The sequence below is a fragment of the Caenorhabditis remanei genome, chromosome I, assembly GCF_010183535.1.
Source record: "Caenorhabditis remanei strain PX506 chromosome I, whole genome shotgun sequence".
NCBI classification, from domain to species: domain Eukaryota; kingdom Metazoa; phylum Nematoda; class Chromadorea; order Rhabditida; family Rhabditidae; genus Caenorhabditis; species Caenorhabditis remanei.
Genome location: NC_071328.1, coordinates 7,882,575 through 7,903,667, shown reverse-complemented (window position 1 = coordinate 7,903,667; position 21,093 = coordinate 7,882,575). Strand labels below are relative to the sequence as shown.

Below are 21,093 nucleotides of genomic sequence, written 5' to 3'. Positions count from 1 at the left end.
TCCCAAAAGACCGCCCATATTTTTTGCAAGGAAAACTTTTTCTTGGGCTTCTATATTGGATTACTATCAGAACAGTCGTACTGATGAAACTACGTAGCATTGAATAACTATATAGCATAGAAGAACTTAATTACAGTAATCTAGAGAAAATAGGTCGAACCTTCCGCCCAAGCATATCTGTCTTTTCCTGCCCTTTAGTTGGACTGGTCCATCATAGAAATAGTCTAGATTGAACATCTACTCTTAGACCTCGTAATTCGGCAAACTTCTCATTTTTGGCGTTCGATCTTTTGCGCACATATTTATTTCTTTCAAATTGAAACATTTCGTCGTCCCGGGAAGCACAAACTTTTTTCCGCATTTTTTGCTCTTCTCATTTTGCCTCTGAAGCCACAACCACCACCACTAGCACTTCCTGTCCCTTTTTCTCTTCTAGGAAAAAATGGAAAAGAAAAAAGAGACGGAGAGCCAACACAGAAAAGAGCAAAAAACGGGAGGAGTCCCTGGCGCCAGAGGACGCCGTCGCCGCGCGGAGTCCTCAGAACCACTGGATCTGTTGGAGCCCTTGGCAGTTGCAAAATGAGCACTCATGGAGGCATGAAGGAAGATGGGCGGCCGTCTTCATGCACACATATTCCTTTTTCTGAACGAAGGGCGCCTGGCGCCCGCCTAGGCTCCGTATGTGTGTCCTTTTTTTCCCGGAGACTGCCTCCTGGAGAGTGTCCCACTTCAAGAAGAACCAAGAAGAAGAAGAAGAAGAAGAAGATTCTACCACCACTTCTTCTTCATTTTCTCCCGTCACTCCGTTTTTTGTCCCTCCGAGAGACTAATGAATGTGATGGTGTCACTTGATGAGCTCTTCTGAAGAAATAATCTCAAAAGAGAGTGCAGCTACCGTATGTCGACTGGTTTAGTTACGAATTCCAGACTGGGTGGTCTGAAAAGATCTTCTCCGAAAACAAAGCTGTTTCATTATGTCTTGTTCCTGGGTCTCTAGTAGATAGTAAGTTTTGGATCTAGGACTTTAACTACGGTATCACATTAAAACTAGAAATCAAAAGACATAGTTTGCTAACCGGGTGGTTTTTGGAATATCTCGTCTAATTACAGTATGCTAAATCCCCAGACCAAGATTCTACACAGACATATGTCTGTAATGACTACTTAAATCGAAGTATCACAAATTTAGTTCCAAAACTAAACTTTTCGTATCCTGAAATATGATATTTCTTTTTTTCAAATCTGAGGTTTTACATTTTAGTTTTCACTCTCAACTTCCTTGACACTTCGTGTTCAAACGGATATTGGAAATATTTCCGACTCAATCTCCTACGGATACAGACGGTGGCCACTCCCTGTGATTTCCGTTTTACCTACATTAAAATTTTGTGGCAACAGAGGAGCACAAAGAACCAACTCTTTGGAACATTCGTATTAACTTGTAGTGAAGTTATATTTGATACGATGAGCAACTAGCCTTTGCTGACTTTCTATTTGTTTAATTATGTTTTCCTGAAGAGCGGTCAACCGTAGTTCCAAAAAGACTTATTATTCAAAATCTATAAATAGAAAAAAAAAAACTGCTCTTTACTTCTTCTTTCGGAAGCCAATTATAGTTTTTCGCTTCGAAAAAAGGCGTGGAAAAAGAAAAAAGTGGCAATTCGAGACACTATGACTGACCTTTTGTTCCTCTTCCGTACTACTCGGTGCTATTTGAAACAACTAATACAACCTAGCATTTATGGAGAAGTACATCTGTAGTAATGTAATGAAAACTTTATCTGATCAGCTCACTTTTCGCAGCGAAGAGTTCAAGAGAATTCAGGGTGACGTGGGTGATCTTTTAGCATTAACTTTCTTTCCAAATAGAAGACGTTCGTTCTAGGTGGCAGCTCACTTATTCAGCCTGAGAGCCTAAGATGTTATTTATAAGAAGAAAATATTACTGTAATCTCAGTTCCCTACCCTCCTTTAGCTAGCTCCAAAATCTCTTTTCCAACTACTCAGAATTTTTTCCATCTTCATTTTTCCGCTCGTGATGTAAATCAAATTATGGGGTTACTCAATGCATGAAAATGTTCAAATTATACGTCTTATTCATAACTTTTTTCACAAAAAAAAGTGTGTAAAGGACAGGTGTTCAAAAGTTGAAGCAAGGTGATAAGAGTGTTATGTCAAACGGAAAAGACGAGATCAAAGAGAGAAACTTCGAATAGAAAAAATTAATTTTGTTTATTAAGGATTAATGTACAACTACTTCGGATAAATGTATTTGCAACCTATTAGGACCACCATGCAAGTTTAATTGAAGACCGAGAAAAATATAATCGTGGTTGACCATAACTAGTGTACTGTTTCAAGGTATATCTCCAGACTTGCAAGATTCCGGGCCGGCCCGCCGGCCCGGCCCGGCCCGGCCCGGTTTTGGCCCGGCCCGGCCCGGCCCGATCGGGCCGGATTTGAATTTTTGAACTTTTTTCACTACAATTTTTTGTCCAAAAATTTATTTTCTGAAAATTTTTCATATTTTTCCTCAAGTATATTTTTCAAAAACCTTCGAAACCTACAAAAAATTGTTTTTAAGAAATATTTTTCAAAAAAAATCGGGAAATTTTCGAAAAAAAAATTTGAATTTTTTTCAGTACTGAACTTCCGGGCCGACCGGGCCGGGCCGGGCCGGGCCGGGCCACGGGCCGGGCCGGGCCGGGCCCTGGAAATTTTCATTCCGGCCCGGCCCGGCCCGGCCCGGCCCGGCCCGTTGCAAGTCTGTATATCTCTATATAAAAACAGAAAGTTGCTGTAGAAGACATGCATCATATACTGTACCAGTGCCGTTCCTGTTACATCTATGGAAATTCGATCAATTACGGTAACGCTAATGTTATACAGTAGATCCATTGCACCCTGAAAAGTCATGATTTCATATTCATTGATATGCATTTTGCCACTCTTTGGAATTTATCAATCGTGGAATTGATTCTGTGTTTTTATGTGTTCATTCAAATTTCCTGAATATTTTTTTCTGAAAATTCCCATCAAAAAATATTTTTTAGAAACACCGTTTCTTTTTCTTTCCGTTGTGTTTCGACCGGAGAGTTTTTATGTGTATAGGCACATATAAAGTATCACAACTGGCTTCCTACTTCTCTTTTTCTCTTTTTTCGATTATTAACCGGAAATCGAAGACTTTTGGAAATAATCATATATCCAACAATTTGGAATTTCAACATTTCTCCTTTTTCTACCACCCAACACTTATTTTCTACGTTGACATTTTCACTTTCTATATCATTTTTATTGGCTGACAGTTCTTTTTTTTGTCCAATTTTCCACTTAAGATTCAACTGATAAGGAACAGATGCTGATAACTGAACAAAAAATATTTTTTGTGCCCACGAAACTGAAGAAGAAATAGTTTTTTCCTCGGGCAGTGTACAGTTTTTGATTTTTTGAACTATTTCTTTTTTCTCCTGTTTCTAGGTAGAACTTTTCAAATCATTACTGAGAAATTCTAGACCTACGAAGAAGACTACCTAGCCAGGTCTAACAAGTGGGTATCCGAGATAGCCCAGCCCTTTTCTGACCACCAGCGGAGCTCATAGGGTGCCAATTCTTCATGACGTCACTTCTCTCTTTCCTATAGAATCACGCAGAGAAACATCTAGAAATCTTTTTTTTTTTCAAAGTATACCCACTAATTTTTCGGAGGAAAAAACCCAGAATCGAACACCTGACATTTGAAAAAGTTCTGAAAATTTCAAAATTAGAGGGTCTGTAGATATTAATGGGTGGAGCCTATTTTTCGGCGTATAAAAAGTGGAGTACTTCTGTGATTTCCAGAATTTTTCCATTTCTTTCTGACCCCTCTATAATCCGAATTCCTCAAGTCTTTAAAAATTTACAAAACTTTCACCTAGTTTTTCACGTGGAAATTAATAAACCCGCCAAAGAAAAACTCACTTTTTTTGTTGAGTTTTTTCTTTTTCTTTTTTTTCTTTCGAAATGATGACAACGCGAGCCATCAGAAAAAAAATCCACGTTGGATTTTGACATAAAAAAAAGATGGACGGATCAGACGGGATCAGTTATCAAGCTCTTGGTCAGTTTTTACTATTTCTTTTTCTCCCAAATGGTTTTTCTCTTTTTTCTTGATCTTTTTTTCTACGCCCCACCTATATCAAGTTGAATAGGGAATCAAAATAAGTTCAAGTTAAGAAGAATATTTCTAATCGGAATTCTTTGCTTTTTGTTATTAACTATCCCCTGTTTCACAAGAATGGAGAATCTCACATTTGGGATTTTTAAATTAAAATCCATCATACTGAATCTAATCTCCATTCTACGATCTAATTCTGAAACTCAAACAAAAATCATTAAAAGAACAAATGAAGAAGAAATTATAATTTTTAGCAGCAACATCATCACCAGCCGACTACTGCTCCAATGATCTCATCGTCTGATTCTGTCACGACACCACCTCCTCCTCCGGCATCGTCTTCCTCATCTTCTGGTGGAAATTCTGGAAATTCTGGAGGATCAGAAGACGCCAACGTCAACACATCAAAACCATCACCATTGATGGACCATCGTACTGTACGAGAGGCGTTGATGAGTACAACTCAGTCAATGGTTAAGAGGGAATTGGCATCACCGTCGTTCTCTCCGATGCCAATGGGATTTGATGGTGAGTTGGGTGGCAAGTCAGGATATTCAGATACACCGAGGGAATACTTAGGGTATAAAGGGATAAATTCGAGAATCTAGGCAAATAGAATACAATATTTTCAGTATCTGATTCTTAGGATTCCCCTACTTCTACGGCTAGAGATGAAGAATGAGTTTCATTTTTCGATTTCTAACAGTCCTACATCTAGAATCTGATGGACGGTCTTTTGTAGGATTTCTAAGCTCCGCCCATTTTCTTATTGACCCTTAGAAGCTGCAAAGAACGGAATGAAGAAAAGTGTACATGTGTGGTCTCTCTCTCCCTTTTTCCAAATCATGAAGATAGAGAGAGAAATAAGAGATTCAGACAATCCACAGAACGAGGGAAAAAGAGTGCTGGCCTTCTTCTTCCTCTCCTTCCTAGTTTTCTACTGCTTCCTCCTCTTTTTCCCCTCCAGCAGCCCGGGGGGTCGTGTTCCATTCTATGTCTCTCTCTATATATCTGCGTCTCCACTCGCTCCCATATTCCTTTCATTTTCTATAGCCCCCCATGGCGCTCTCCTCGCGCGGCGTCCCGTCGCCCGCGTCCCCGGCGCCGCTCTTCTGTCGTTCCTCTTTTCCCTTCGTTTTTTGCTGATGCCGTGTGTTGCGCGCACGCACACTTACACGCACCGCCGTTTTTTTTGAAGACCACCCACTGATCGGCGTGAAGGAATTTTTTTTCTGATTTCCGTGGGAAAAATATTATTGAGAGGGTGTGTCGATTTACGAGAGAGTCGGGCAGACTTACCAACGTTGTGTGAGATTACGAATGGTGAACGTGGATTCCTTAGATCGAATGATTGAGAATACTGTACATCTGAATAGTTTCATCCTTCTAAAATAGTTCTGATCAAAATGGGCGGAGTCTCTTTTTATGTTGCTTGTGTTCCTAGATGGTTTTCACGATGCCATATTCTTGAGATAGTAGGATCATCACAAGTTTCCAGATTTCTGTACACAGGGCCAAGGAAAAAAGAAACAAAATGATCGTTTAGTTCATCTAAGTGAACCTTTGTTTAAGTATGTTACCATTCACTGATTTGCAAATCACTAATTTTGATTTATGAAGCCTTGGAGTAGATTCACAAGAAGATTAGTGACGAGATACAGTAATCCACTACTAATTTTGAGTACTGTATCCTTGCAGGATTAACCAATGAGAAATTACTTGCTCTGAAAATGAATACGGTTACAAATTTCTAGATCTCTTCATATTTTGTATTGTTTCTTCCTAATTCTAGTTGTTTCCTGTTCCATGCATTTTCCTATAGTTCTCTATACCAATTGTGTCTTCACCAAACAATGACAATACATTCTGAAATTTTCCTGAAATTAAAAATTTCATGATCAGTTATTTGCAGTAACATCAGACGGTCTCTCGGCGTTGTCCGTCGTCGGTACCATGATGATGAAGGAGGCGAATGGTGCTGCTGGAAACGGTATCGGAGTTGGTGCAGATGGACAACAGGGATTCGGAGATTTCAATTATATGAATATGATGCAACCGATTCATTTAGGTGTGTAGTTTGGAAATTTGGATACATAGACCACCTGACAGACTGAGGACTGTATCTAAATATTTCAGCAGCTATTGGTCGTCATGGATCTCATGGATCAGAACGTCATCTGTCCACGGAGAGTGCAATGACCCAAGCACCAGCATCTGTCCAATCCACGAAACGATCACGATCGACACACGATGGATTGATGAAATGTCAATTTTGCCCGAAGAAAGTGAACAGCGAAGCAGCGGTAAGTAGGGAGACATCGGGACATGGAGATGTAGAGTCCAAAAGTGAACTTTCATCGAATTTCTTAAGCTTTTAGCTATAATTATATCATTATTATAGCTAGAACGTCACATGGTGGAGTGTCGAATGATACGTCCACACGAATGTGATCGGTGTTTCAAACGATTCAAAGCTCGCGGTGGACTTCAACAACACATGAGAATTCATAACAATGAGAAGGCGTACGTGTGTCAATACTGCGCTAAAAGTTTCACACAGAAAAGTCATTTGGATCAGCATGAAAGAATTCATACAGGTGAATAATGAAATAGTTCTTTTTTCGTGTAGGGGATTTCTGTAGATTTACCTAACGTCTTCTAAAAATCTGAATCTGCAAGTATCATAATGAATTCTAGGTATCAAACCATTCCTTTGTGCATTCTGTGGACGTGCATTCCGTCAACGTTCTCAACAAATTGGACATGAATCAACTCATCTCAACCACTTCTCATCTTCATCGGCTCAACAAACTCCTGGCCAGACGACACCATCATCGTCGTCGTCCACATCTTCAGGATCATCTGGAGAGAAACGAGATGATGTCATCGGAGGAGGAGGAGGAGGAGGTCAGAATGGAGGGCAGAGTTCTGGTAAGCAGTTACTTGGTTTTTTAGAAATATTTCAGTTCTAGGCTGAAATTTAAGAAAATAAATCCAATAAGACATTCATTAATTACAGGTCAACAGCAACAACAACAACAACAACAGCAGATGTTATTGCACCCAACACCACCAACTCCATCACCGGAACAACAGAATCAACTGAATATGGCAGCGGTTGTAATGCAACAAATGCATCATCATGCTCGTCAACACACCGAACTCTCTTCACTTCTCGCATTGAATCATGACTTTGTTCATCAGAATGCTGGTCAAAACGGCGGACAACACCATCAATTCGGCCAATCAACTGCTGAAGCTACAGCCAATGGAATGAGAATGCTTAGCCATATCGCCTCCTAAAACTTCAGATTCCTCACTCTTTTTTCACAATTTCTATGTTTTTCTATCCATTTTTTGGCAAGCTTTGACATCTTAAAATCTGCTCATTTCGATAGAGTTTGCTTGAACCAATCTAGTTGAAAGTTGCACAGCAACACCTATATTCGGACCATGAATTGAACATTTGGATGAAATCCATCGTCTCAAGTTCCTTATCTAAATGAACACATAGAGATGTCAAAATTTTGCTTTTTCTTAGAATAATTGTTTACTGCTTTTTTTCCCAAAAAATTTTTTTTGAGGAAAAATGCATTTTTTCCCTAATTTAGTGCATTTTTCCCAATTTCTGACTGCTGGCAGTCTCTGAATATGTCCCCAATTCTATCCACTTTTCTTCTATTTTTCTGAAAATACTACAAAAATCACTTCATTTCGCTAGCCTAGTTTCTTCCCCATTTTTGTCTCACAAAATTTTTCAAATCCTAATTTATTTATTGACGTTCTCCCGAAGCCCCGCCCCCTTTTCCAGGTCCAACCAAAATGTTATTATTTTTCGATTTTCCTCCGGTTTCCTGTTTTTTGTCCCGGTTTAGTGTTTAGTAACCCCAACAAGTTTTCTATGTAATTTTTCCAAAACAGTGCCAATTTTTAGTCTTTTCTTCTGTCTCCGGTCCCACCATTACTCCCCTGCAAACTCCGCCCACCCAAAAATATTGACTTTTCGAGGAATTTTATGAAAAGCTCAGTCTCTTGCGTTCAACGTAATAAAAACAATTGATCCGTCATTTCTTTTGAACCTGGTTTTTCTTCAGAATTCGGAACTTTTTTTCTTCAGACTTCGGTACAAAACTTTTTTGAAACTTCAAATGGAAAATTGTTTATTTCACGCGCAACACCTTTCCTACTTTGAAACCGGTTGTAAAATTTTTGTAGTTTCACATTCAATAATTATTTTTTACATCAAAAACTTAAATACACCATGTCACTAACCAATTCAAGACTTGTTATGGCTCTTAAAGAGAGGGGGTGAATAAAAATAGGGATGAAAGCTACAGTAACCAATGGATATCACAGATGAAAACGAGAAATGAAGAGAAGAAAAGTTATGCTAAGCACGAGTATTTCTGATTCAATTGAAAAGAATAGGGGAAAAAATAAAATTATTTTTATGCAGAAAATAAGTCGAATAATTAGTGGTCCAATCTCTCACGAATGTGAGATAATCATCCAGCTGACGATGAAATAGAAGAGAAACACTGGGTAGATGACGAGTAAACGTTTCTTATCCGGTTGACATCCTGCCAAGAATCCCATTGCAGCTGAAATGTGAAGTTTCCAATAATTATGATGAAATACATGGAAAAAACTAGGATGAGGAAATTTCCTGAGAATTATTTACCATAAGTGGACCAAACGAATCCGATGGAAGTGATTAGAAGTCGGAGAGGGAATGCGATTCCGTGAAGGAAAAGTGAGCAAAGAACTGCGGCAGCAAATGGTGGAAGAAGGCAATAGCCAATGACACACAGTGATTGGAAGAATGAACTGGAAAATACATTTTTCAGGTTGAAAACTTTAAAATGTATGTAACAAATCGTTTTTCCAATGGGAAATGGTATTTTTTTACTGTTCTATGAAGAATTTGAAAAAATAATTCTGCACTTTCACCTTGTGAGATTCGTGCAAAATCGGTGAAGTCTGAAGATTTTAATAGTAACAAAAACTCACATGTTTCCTCCTAATAATTTGATATTTGCCGTCACAATGACTGAACCGAAGAACGTAATTGTGAAGACTTGAGTGAATTGTGGAGCTGATTCTGTGCCTCCATTGTGTTGGAGGAGGCTGGAAAAAATTTATTCTAGGTAACGTTCAGTATTTTCAGAATAAACTGATTTTTAATGCCTGAACAATTCAGGTAAACACCTTGAAGTGACTATTACTTTCCATGTGCTCTCATGGTTTCAAAAAGTTATATAAACTCACAGTGCTAATCCAACGCAAATGAAAAGTGGTCCCCAGAGATCCCAATCACGAAGAAGTTGCTGTTTGTCTCCATGTGGCAAGATGACATGACTGAATTTCGCACCGACAGTCATTACGTCACGTTTCTGAAAAACAAAATTTTTAAAACCTCAAATTTGTCGAAAATTCTTTCGATCAGTAATTAACATGCTTTTTCGATAAAATGGAACGATTAATATGTTCAACTCTCACTACAAATCAAAAAACTCACCACAGTATCCCAAACTGGTTCTTCCAATGTATCAAATTCAGCATCTAAATCCACTTCTTGCATGGGACCCCGTCGATTCGATGAGCTCTTCGGGGCACTCATTCCGGCGATATTTCCGCTCAAATTTGCTGTCTGTTCAGCGGCCATTTCTCTTTCCAACTGAATTGTTAAACATTATTGAGAAACTGGAAAAGTTACGAGACTTTCTGGGAGCTATCGATTTGTTGAGATGAATTTGTGGCAAAAACTTGCAATTTTGACTCAGAACCGCCCATTTTATCGTTGATTTTGTTGAGAAATGAACAATTCACGTGTCATTTTCATACTTTTCAAAGTTTTTGTTCCATTATTCTATTATTTTCACGCTGACTCACCATGTCAATGTCGACGGAGGCGTTACCGAAGGAATTCATGTCTTCCGGCGGTTTTTGGTGAATTTCAGGAAACGAAATAATTTTGAATCGCTCTGTAATTAGATTTTTATTAATTTTAAACAAAAATAGGAAGAATGCATGTAAAATGAGCAAAAAATTAAGGAATTTATCGATTTCACTGTGGAAAACGTGGAAAATACACAACAACGACACTCCGGTATCCCCCTTGAAAATAAGCGCGAAATTAAAATTTTAAACGGTTTTTTTGTTTCCTTTATTATCGGAATAAAAAAGTTCCGACATTTTTTACCGACGCGCAAGGTTCGCGCCACTGATTTCCGGGAACGCCCACTCATCATAAACATTTCTTCTGCAAGATCAGGGCACGGTTTCATTGATTTCGCGGGTTAAGTTTTGTTTAAAAATACAACTTTAAAAATAAAATTTGACCTATTTCCTTTAAAATTTCATTTCCACCATGAAGTTTGAAGAAAAAATATCAAATTTTAAAGGAAATAGGTCAAATTTTATTTTTAAAGTTGTATTTTTAAACAAAACTTAACCCGCGAAATCAATGAAACCGTGCCCTGATCTTGCAGAAGAAATGTTTATGATGAGTGGGCGTTCCCGGAGATCAGTGGCGCGAACCTTGCGCGTCGGTAAAAAATGTCGGAACTTTTTTATTCCGATAATAAATGCTGTGCATGTGCAGGAACTGATCTAATATCAGAAACTTCACCAAAATATAAACGAATAACTGTTAAAATAATTCAAAACTCGGGAAGAATCGTTTGAGCACCATTTTACTGGAAATATGGGCTCATATGGTTTCCAAACTGTTCTTTTATGATTATCTGCAACACTTTATCATAGAAAAACCTGAAATAAAAGTAATTTTCTTTTAAATTTTCTTTCCTATCGAATTTTGTCGAGTTGTAATGAAAAGTTTTTAATACTACGATGCTCCGGTATTTCGCCATTTTTACGCGCGAAAACACTCGGTTTAAACTTTCATGTTATTTCACTGAAATTTCTATATTTTTCTGTTTTCAGCACAAAACCATGCTTTTCGCCAACGCCATAAGTGATAATCGGAACGTGCGCTCGCAAATGTTCAATAATCAGCAGAGCATCAAGGTTGAAAATGATATTACTATATTTGGGAACAAAACATCTTTCAGAACGTACCGTCAAATACGCAAGAAATCCCAGGCTATCTTCAACTTTATCAAACACCTCCGGGAGAAAACATTTCTCTCACAGAATTCGATGAGATCGCTATGGAACGGCTGAAATTGTTGAAGAATTTCGAGAATTGTAAGGATAGTCATCCGATGCATACTGAAGAATTCAAGAATAAGTTCAGGAAAACATGTGATAAAATCAAGTTAATTGGTACGCCAGCAAACTTCAAAAAACACTGGTTTCTTTTATTAAACTAATTTTATTTGCAGTCTTCCCAGATCTAAAACCCACTTCTTCCGAGGACATCGCGGAACTATGGCGCCGTGACAACATCGGTCACTTTATCCTTCGTCTAGCCTTTTGTAGAACACCCGAAAATCAAAAATGGCTGACACAAATCGAAGGAGATCTTCTCCGTTTTCGTCTGAGACAGGAACGAGAAGTAGTAGTTGATTCTTCACTTTCAGCCGTCAATTTTCCGATTCACAAGTTGAATTCAGAGGAGAAAAAGGAAATGGAAGAAGACTTAGAACATGCCTGTCAAGTTCTTTCAATTGATATGAAAAATAAGGCATTCTACAAAGTCGATTTCATCGATGCAATTGAATTGATTCGGCGTGGATCAGTTCACTTGAAAAAAGGATTCGCCTATTTTCCATTCGAAGACCTAGTTACTATTCTGGTGTCCAAAATGAAGAACACGACGATGGCTGCAATGGCGGTAAGAAATATACTTTATCTATTTTCCAGATTTGTACAAAATTAATTTTTCAAATTGGTTTTTTCAGCGCGCATTCAAACACCTGGCTATTCTTGAAGAAGAGGGACGTCTTCTGCCACGTCTGGCTCGTCTCTCAAACAATGCGTACAGTGGAAAAGATTATAATGGAGAACAAGCAGATGGATCTATAATTATCACACGTCATATGATTGATAAGCTGGCTGTTCGGTCATTTGCACCATGTATGAAGCAAATGCATAAAAATCTTCGATTGAATCATCATTTGAAATATGGTGCGAGACGACAATATGGATTGTTTTTGAAAGGTATTCAGAAAATCTCTCGTTTTCTCTTATAATACAGACTTCATTTTTCTTTAAAACAGCAAGTTCAGACAAAAAATATTTTTTTAGGAATTGGTCTCTCGCTGGAAGAAGCCATCGCTATGATGCGTGACGAGTTCACCAAAAAGATTCCATCTGATAAGTTTGATAAGGAATACTCCTATAATATTCGGTACATGTACGGAAAAGAAGGTCGACGCGTTCCACAAACAGCAATGAGTTGTGCCACTATCATTCTGAACAACCCTCCATCGGCTACCGATTGTCACGGCTGTCCGTTCAGACATTCTGAAAAACAAGTACTCAAACAGAAGTTATCCGGTGAAAGTATACTCAAAAAAGATCAAGTTGAACTTGTAAGTATGCGAGAAGGTCATCTCCACATAAGACGACTCAGGCAGAGACCCTCAGAAATAATAATCTTCCTTTCAGATCGTTGACTTAGCAGAATCAAACCAATACGATAAAGCATGTACCCGGTATTTTGAGTTTACCCATCATTTGGAAGAGGGTGGTCTCGGACAGCGTATCACTCACCCCAACCAATATTATGAAGAGTCTCAAAAGGTAAATTATATGCTAAGAATCTGAAAATTATCAGTGATCATTTTTCTCACAGTTTTGGTTTTTTTTTGCAGATTATCGCCGAACGAATCGCAGCAAAGCATACGTCTGACTCACAGACATCACAGAAATCAGAACCGAAAGAAGAACAAATGGATACTCAATAATTGTTTTACGATTGATAAATCTAACTTTTTCTCACTTTTCACTTTTAACTTGACGTTCGATACTCTCCATTTTCACGTCAATAAATTTGTGCGATAATTTTAAGCTACATATCCGTTTTTGGATTTTTACCGCCTCGTAGCAAAACCCGTGAAGTTGACTGTCAATATCGAATATTTCTGTGGAAGTCAGCTTAACATTACAGTAGCCATTGGGGTACTTGTACAACTATGTACGCACTCCTTGTCCCAATTTACAATCTTCCTTAGCTGAAGAGTAAAATTTTTCTACAGATTTTCCTCATTTTTCTTGGAAACCATGTCTTCAACAGATAAGTGGAGTTCAGGACGTTTTCTCCGCACCACCCGAACTGTCACGTTGTAAGAAGTTCCAAGGTTCAAAGCCCATAGGCCACCCACTATTGTTTTCTTCCCCATCACTTTAATATATACTTTTCTCCTTCTCTATAGGAGAGACTCCGAATGATTCTTCGTTCTCCTCCGTTCTCTGCACTCTCTCCTCCTCACAATACTCTATGGATCCTTTCACTCTCGTTGTCTGTGTTTCCTTTGACAATTGTGCTCTCTCATTCATTCCGACCACTTCTCCTCACTTTCATTTCCTCACTTTCTCGACCTAAAATTATTTGAGATTTTGCCACGTTTCAATCGATTTTCGAGTTTTTTTGATGCCGGCATTGGTTTCCGGCGATACGGTTTGGGTCCTAACGCGAAAATTCTGGAAAATTTTGACATTAGCCGATCCTGTCGTTGCCGATCCTAGATGCTTACTGTAAAGTTTCTTGATGTTTCAGATGTCATTTCGCTTAAATTGTCTCTCCTTATCAAGTAAATATAGACAAGCTCACTGGACGAACTGATTCTCAGCTTAATTTTATCCGATTTTGAAATATTTCTCCCAAACTTTCCTAGATTTGATAGTCTAAAACAGTTCTGACATATATTTTTTGAATGAAAATATAAATAGCTTTCTATATGCGAAAATACCGATTAATAAGCACAAAATTGTTTTTATGTTTTGACACGAAGCGGAATGAGTAATCCAGAATTAAAAAAACAATTCTAGAAAAGGCCTGAGAACCTGAGGGAAAGTTCTTTGTTTTCAATCCGTGAACGTTCGTTTAGATGATTGTTTCCACTTTGAGTTTCCATGGTTTCAGAAGCTAGTCGTAAAAATGAATTATTTCTCCTATAATATCTAGAGATTTCCTGTTTTTTATTTAATTTTTTTTGGTAGGAAATATGTGGCTTTCTTCAGTACGTTTTCCGTATATTGTCTTGAAATCTCATGTTAGTTTTTTCTTCTCGCTGTAGTTGAAGTCGATGATGACTTTTTTTTGTTGTTACGGATGTTTCTATTTACAGGCGTTCCCACAGAATGCGTTCAAAAAGATCTGATTCATCTGCTGGGGGCAGCAGCTCATCAACATCTAGAATACCTGATATTGAAGTAGAATCGGAAGACAATGTGACGAACATGAATGAAGATGAAATGAATCGAACTCCAGAAGAAAATAAAAATCCCTCAAAAATTAAAAGCCCGCCGAAAGTAGAAGTAACTGAAAAAGTGATCCGTGTTGAGAAATCTTGTTCATTCACTCCTCCACCAGCCCTTTCACCAGCTTATTCGATTCAAGAACAGAAAGAACAAACTCCGGTGGGAAGTGAAGGAGTAAATGTGAAAATGGAAGTGGACAGTGATGAGCATGAAGAGGAACAAGAGATACAAATATCGAGCAGTCCGAAAAAACAAGTGAAGAAGAATGAAGAGGAGGTGAAACCAAAAATGAAGTATAAGGTATGCAAGGTCCAACTTAATCTTTGCATGCAATTGAAATTAAAACTAAAACTAGTTTTCTACTATTTTCAGAAGAAAAGCGAAAAAGACAAAGATGGTGTTCCATTCCTCGATCCGAATGCTCCAAAACGTAATCGATCTGCCTACGTTCATTTCATAATTCATCGTCGCTCTTCATATTCGAAAGCTACAATGTCTCAACGAGATATTAATATTTCATTAGCTGCTGATTGGCAAAAACTGACAGCAGAAGAGAGAATTCCATTCCATAAAAAGGCTGAAGAAGAAAAAGAAAAGTATCTAGAATTGATGGAAGAGTACAAAAAGACTGATTCACATAGAGAGTTTGTGGGTAAGTTCGAATGGAAAACCCGAGTTTTTCTTAAAAAATAATCTCTTAATTTTTCAGAGAAACGCTCGAAATTTCTCACAAATCAGAAACATTCTCCTCTAAAAAAGAAACAACGCAAACGAAAGCACGGCGATCAAGAATCTGAGGACGAAGAAGTTGTTCAAATGGCTTTCCCAAAGCCTCAGGTCTTCTGTCCACTTCTGAATAAACCACAACAGACATCAGCCTCGTCTTCAAATGCTACGTCATCATCTTCTTCCAGTCTACAGTATTCCGGACCAATCTTCACTCCAGAATTTATGAGTTACAATAAGACACGTGATTCATACAGAAGACAATTGGCTGTGGAGAGATCAAATGTAGAGCATGAGTTGGAAGCATTACTTCAATACGACATGGATGTTAGAATTCAGAAACGTAGGCTCTTCAAATTCTCAAAATCTGATCCATTATTATAAATTTTCTTTTTTCAGAAGAAGAACGGATCAAAAGTGTGGATGAGAAAGTCGAGGAAACAATGGAGAAAATGAGAGCAATGTTCAGCAGTGTCCCTGCAGCAAAAGGTAGAAATGAATAATATTAGAAAATCTATCATTTTCTATCACAGATCATCTTGATTCGATCGATTCTCTCAGTGATTGGCTCACCACACTTACTCGTGCCGGTCAGAGCAGTCCATCGAAAAAAGCAGTCAAAGAGACTATTAACAAGAATGGCAAAGCGATTATTGCATTGAGGAAATGAGGATTTTCAAGTTTTCATTATCACTTTTTCTTTTTAATCATGTCTTCTCTCTCATAACAATTCTCTAACCCCATTTCCCCCAACTTTCTACTCTTTTTCCTCCGATCTATACTCCATTTACGGTTTGATTTCGGCTTTTTCAAAAAGCTATCATAATTTTTCTTCCTGAAATTCTCCAACAGCTCACTTTCTTCTGTCAAAAATGTTGCCAATTGTTCTTTTCTCCCTCTACTTCTTCCTGAAAGTCAGAGTTCCTTCTACCGATCAGTACGCCCGCTACGGTTTTTTTGCATTATTTTTCTCTCAAGCTCTTCCTCCATTTTTAAGGTCTTTCCCACTTCCTCATTTTTCAGGTTTCTACGATTCCTGCTCCTTTTCTCAGTTTCCTTCTTCGTTGTTTTACCCTGTTTTATTGTGTTTTTTTGTGATTTGATTCAATTTGGTCATCGATAAATTCTTGTGGCACCGTTTCAAACAACGAAAACCGGTTAGTTTTATCATTTCACATCAAAATGATAAATTTCTTATTGAATGATGTTATCATCCTTAGCCATAGAATAGAACATTCCTTGAGGATTCAATAAAAGATTTCTGGGGGAATCGAATTCGATAACTCGTCCCTTATCGAGAACGAGAATCCTATCACATGACATTATCTGAAAATTACTTCCATGTGTCCAAATGTCCAGATATCCTCACCGTATTCAATCGATGAGCAATTGTTATTACTGTACAATCCTTGAATTGCTCTTGAATTGTTCTCTGGATCAGACTATCTGTTCCCACGTCAACTGCCGCTGCCGCCTCATCCAACACTAAAATTTTCGTTTTTCGGAGTAGAGCTCGAGCCAAACACATCAATTGCCGTTGACCGACACTGAAAATAGTTGTGCGGACATCTGGATACATAGAATTACAGACGGTCATACCTCACATTCTCTCCTCCTTCACTAATCGGAAAATCAAGTCCTCCTGGCAAAATCTCCACAAAATGAGCCAAGTGAGCATTTCGAAGAGCTTCCCAGATTTGAGCGTTGGCTGAAATTTAGAGTTCCAAAAACAAAAAAGAATCGAGTAAAAATAAAATAAGAAACTCACAAAATGTTGAAAATGGATCAAGATTCATCCGTAAACTACCCGAAAAGCATACTGGATCTTGTGGAACGATAGTGAGACGAGAACGAAGATCGTCCAGATTCAAAACAGAAATATCGATTCCATCGACTTCAATTGATCCTTCATCTGCTTCAACGATTCGGAATAATGCAAGTGTCAATGAACTTTTTCCAGCTCCAGTTCTCCCAACGATTCCTATTTTTTCTCCTGATTTGATATGTGCTGAAACTCCATGAAGCACCAAATCAAGCCCTTGACGGTATCGGATACTGAGGTTTTTGATCTGAATCTCTCCCTTTTCTGGCCAAGATTCAGAGATTGATAGGTTTTTAGATTGCATCCCTTCATTTCGAATATTCATATAATTCTTTATTCTTTCAATGCTCACAGTAAGACTCTCGAGCTCACCCATTGCTCGAACATTCCATTGTAGACTATGGGTTACCTGAGTTTTTAGACTTTCAGTGACAGTTCTAGACTTCAAGTTCACTTACACTCAATGCATAAGTAACAGATAAAGCAACAATACCAGATGACATTTCATAAGAGTCACGGAAGTATACAGCAGCTCCAGCTGTGAACAGAACAATCAAATTACCGATTGATTCAAGACGAACTGCCAACCATCTGTAATTGAGGTCAATTATGTATGTTTGTTCAGATGTCTCACCGATTAGCTGTAACCATCAGAAAGTAAGCTCTCAGGTGATCGTCCACTATTTTTTGAGACTGAAGAATGAATCTATTCACAGAATTGAAAGCACGAATAGACGAGGCTCCCTGAATAGATTCCTGAAATTCTAAATTGGTAACGAGGTGTATGACCAAAGTGAAATCAAAAACCTGAAAGTTTGAAATAATTGGTGAACGTAAAGCTGATTCCAGTCTTTTCAATTGTCGAGATGTGCTGATAAAATATCTCTGAAATTGTTTCAAAATTTCAGTTTCTCTGCTGTTTTCAAATTATACCATAACATAGAAATATCCAATTGTAAGAACACCAATTAAGAATCCAGAAGATGGAACAGTCCATATGATTACGGACACTTTAGATATCAGAACTATCGACTGTTTGATAACTTCTTGAATCTCTGACGGTAACAAACGCTCTGCAGATTCCATATCCTGTAGGAATCAGGATTTTGAAACAAAAGTTCAGAAAACAGAAGACTCTACTTTTCCAAGAAGATTCAACAGTCTTCCAATTGGTGTTACATCAAAAAAAGACATGGGAGATCTCAAAATGTTCCCGAGTAACATTGCATACAATACTCTCCCAAATTCAACCGTTCCTTGAATCCAAATAATCCCAGCAACTGCCATAGCGATGGCTGGAACTCAAATTTTATAAAGAAATGATAATGTAGAACTCACATTTTCCAAAACACAACGATGTGTAGCCAAGTAACTTAATTTTTGTATCAGTCTCATCTTCTTCAGACATTTCTGCCAAATATTTGTTGGCCCAAACTTCCACACTACTTCTAGCTACACAAGCAATTAGGAAAGTTGTAAAAGTAAAAAATCCGATTGATTGCAAGAAGTCCAAATAGAATGAAGAATTTACACTTCCTGATTCAATAGTCTCTTTCTCGATCAAGTGATAAGATTCATCGTTTTCACGATTTTCGTAAAATTCCTCGTCTCTTTTTTGTGACATGTTGAGCTCCAAGTTTTTGTCCACTCTATCAGATGTTCCAGAAGCTTCTCCGATTACTTCATCGTTCTCGTCTACTAAATACTCATCCAAAATCTTTGAAAATGTTCCATCATTCTCTAAAAGTTCTTGATATGTTCCCATCTCACTTATCGATCCATTATTCAATACGATCACTTGATCACAATATTTCAAGTATGTCAATCCATGAGTTACAAGAATACGTGTCTTTGAAGAAAGACAACCAGTTTCAGAGGCTGAAAAACGGATAGTGTCAGTCTTTATTTCAATGAAAAACTTACAAATAACATTATTCCAAATATGTTTTCCAACATGTGAGTCAACTGCTGAAAGTGGATCATCCATCAACACAATATCCGCATTATGATAAACTGCTCTCGCCAGAGAGACTCTTTGCTTTTGACCCCCGGATAAATTGATTCCCTTTTCTCCGATTTCAGTTCTATCACCGGCTGGTAGTGACTTCAAATCTTCCACTAATGCACAATTCCTGATCGCTTTTTCATAATTATTGCTATTCATTGGATCACCGAACAAAATATTATCCTTCAAACTCAAGTTCTGAATCCATGATTGCTGGGGGACATAAGCGATGGAACCGTTGACTTCGACGACTCCAGATTTCCTCTTCATATCTCCTGTGAATATGTGTTGCCCTTTAGTTTTCTTTTCGTGTACTCACTTAAAATAGCGTGAAGCAAACTAGATTTTCCGGATCCAACAGTTCCAACAATTGCTACCAGCTGACCACGGTTAATGTTAAATGTGATATCACGAAGAGTTGGACTCTCATCTGAAATCCAACTGAATTCTCCATTCTTTATACTTATTGCGAAATCTGAAAATATAATAAATGAATCTCGATTCTTCATTTTTCAAACAAACTAACCTTTCTCTTTACAGTTCTCTTCGATAGGATCGACTTCTTCAGCTGCGAAAAACGTTTTGAGTCTATTATTAACCACACTGAACTCAATAGCCTGTCCATACATATAGCCCACTCTGACAACTGGAATTCGAATGATTGCGAAGAGGGATAAGATGACAAACGACAGTTCTGGAGTCAGTTTATTATTCTCGGGATCCAGAAAGACGAAAGTTGTGAAGGTGACTGCGGAGGCCTGAAAAAGAAATGACATCTGGACATCTGGAAAAAATATTACCAAAAGTGAAGAAGCATCCCAAAAGAAGTAACTACAACAATAGACAAATTCCTTCTTTTTAAAAAGGGCGAGTCCCTTTTCCCGTATATTCAAAATCATATTTTCCATACTTTTCTCCCATGAATACATCTTCAAAACCTTGATTCCATTCAACACTTCAGATTCCATTCTCGTCTGTTCACCTTGATTCTTGACTAGTTCTGAAGTCACTTTCCGGGAGTGTTCAGAGATAAATTTGTTCATTTGAATGCTAGCAAGAAGTACAAGTAGGCCGGAAAATGCAGAGATTCCAAGAAGATTCCAGATTATGTAAATGGAAACGATGATCTAGAACAAAGGAACTCGGATTATACTGATGTATTCATCCGGATGTCCAACTGACCTGCATAGGCTCCGCCCAAAACTTCATACTGTTCAATGCGATTCCTTCCACTTTAGGGACATCTCCATTCACTAAATTCATGATTTCTCCACAACCAAACTCTTTCCTTGCTTCATTCGATAATTTCAGTGCTTTTGAGTAAATTGCATTTGTTAAACAAGATCTAACATTAATTTGTAAACGATATACAACATCCCATGATTGATGAACAAATATTGTGGCAATATTCGATGTTATAAACATTAGAAATGCAATAATATATCCTTTCCAAGTTGGTTCATCTGGATTTTCCATGAATTGAATCAACATTTTCATAAGTATTGGTGGAAAGAATTCTGTCAAACCACAGATTAATTGAAATAATGCACCAAGCAGGAGTTGAGTTTTCAGAGTTTTCAGAAGAGAAAGAAAAAACGAATTTTGACCATTTTGATACTTTTGGAATAATGGAATCAAGTTTTCAGATTTATCTCTTTCATTCAATTCCCATAAATCTTCGAATTCGAGAGGCTTCTTGTTTCCGAGTTCTGTGAGAGGGGTGAACCATTTGAATGTGATCCGAGAGAGAAACGATGCATTATTTTCTGGACAGGTTTTTTTCTGGAAATTGTTTTTTTAAATCTGTTTTTTTAAAGACATTTTTAAAGTTTGATCTTGACAGAGCAAAACGAAAACGAACCATTATTAAAAGAACGACTTTATGTTTTAGAAATAAATTATTTCTCAAATTTCCAGAAGCAAAACGTGATATTTTAATTAAAAGGAAGAGAATCGAGATTAAACTCACACGGGTTTTCCTGGATTTTTTTTTTG

General features: G+C 37.7%; 6 protein-coding genes across 6 annotated transcripts; 3 read left to right on the top strand and 3 right to left on the bottom strand.

Moving 5' to 3' along the window:
• Nucleotides 1-4,421: 4,421 nt before the first annotated feature.
• Nucleotides 4,422-7,043, bottom strand: GCK72_001549 (uncharacterized protein; the record flags this gene model as incomplete). The annotated part of the gene is made up of 3 exons (XM_053723024.1): nucleotides 4,422-4,591; nucleotides 5,456-5,516; nucleotides 6,969-7,043. 3 exons carry the CDS (start codon nucleotides 7,041-7,043, stop codon nucleotides 4,422-4,424), a joined length of 306 nt encoding a protein of 101 aa, XP_053591669.1.
• GCK72_001548 (uncharacterized protein) lies at nucleotides 4,444-7,459 on the top strand (the record flags this gene model as incomplete). Its single annotated transcript, XM_053723023.1, has 6 exons — nucleotides 4,444-4,684; nucleotides 6,069-6,224; nucleotides 6,293-6,459; nucleotides 6,558-6,753; nucleotides 6,854-7,087; nucleotides 7,176-7,459. The coding sequence occupies 6 exons, from the start codon at nucleotides 4,444-4,446 to the stop codon at nucleotides 7,457-7,459; spliced, it is 1,278 nt and encodes a 425-aa protein (XP_053591668.1).
• Nucleotides 7,460-8,644: 1,185 nt separating this feature from the next.
• Nucleotides 8,645-10,087, bottom strand: GCK72_001547 (uncharacterized protein; the record flags this gene model as incomplete). The annotated part of the gene is made up of 6 exons (XM_003097664.2): nucleotides 8,645-8,757; nucleotides 8,838-8,983; nucleotides 9,167-9,283; nucleotides 9,425-9,549; nucleotides 9,675-9,833; nucleotides 10,049-10,087. The coding sequence occupies 6 exons, from the start codon at nucleotides 10,085-10,087 to the stop codon at nucleotides 8,645-8,647; spliced, it is 699 nt and encodes a 232-aa protein (XP_003097712.1).
• A 1,023-nt stretch (nucleotides 10,088-11,110) lies between these two features.
• Nucleotides 11,111-13,029, top strand: GCK72_001546 (uncharacterized protein; the record flags this gene model as incomplete). The annotated part of the gene is made up of 7 exons (XM_003097634.2): nucleotides 11,111-11,185; nucleotides 11,230-11,443; nucleotides 11,503-11,954; nucleotides 12,022-12,280; nucleotides 12,368-12,654; nucleotides 12,731-12,865; nucleotides 12,937-13,029. 7 exons carry the CDS (start codon nucleotides 11,111-11,113, stop codon nucleotides 13,027-13,029), a joined length of 1,515 nt encoding a protein of 504 aa, XP_003097682.2.
• Nucleotides 13,030-14,425: 1,396 nt separating this feature from the next.
• On the top strand, nucleotides 14,426-15,941 carry GCK72_001545 (uncharacterized protein; the record flags this gene model as incomplete). Its single annotated transcript, XM_053723022.1, has 5 exons — nucleotides 14,426-14,845; nucleotides 14,918-15,197; nucleotides 15,255-15,614; nucleotides 15,671-15,760; nucleotides 15,805-15,941. The coding sequence occupies 5 exons, from the start codon at nucleotides 14,426-14,428 to the stop codon at nucleotides 15,939-15,941; spliced, it is 1,287 nt and encodes a 428-aa protein (XP_053591667.1).
• Nucleotides 15,942-16,465: 524 nt separating this feature from the next.
• On the bottom strand, nucleotides 16,466-20,589 carry GCK72_001544 (uncharacterized protein; the record flags this gene model as incomplete). Its single annotated transcript, XM_053723021.1, has 15 exons — nucleotides 16,466-16,597; nucleotides 16,641-16,818; nucleotides 16,871-16,979; nucleotides 17,040-17,502; nucleotides 17,552-17,684; nucleotides 17,728-17,849; nucleotides 17,901-17,978; nucleotides 18,027-18,182; nucleotides 18,234-18,388; nucleotides 18,432-18,971; nucleotides 19,017-19,373; nucleotides 19,418-19,573; nucleotides 19,625-19,856; nucleotides 19,899-20,225; nucleotides 20,281-20,589. The coding sequence occupies 15 exons, from the start codon at nucleotides 20,587-20,589 to the stop codon at nucleotides 16,466-16,468; spliced, it is 3,447 nt and encodes a 1,148-aa protein (XP_053591666.1).
• Between the last annotated feature and the right edge of the window lie 504 nt (nucleotides 20,590-21,093).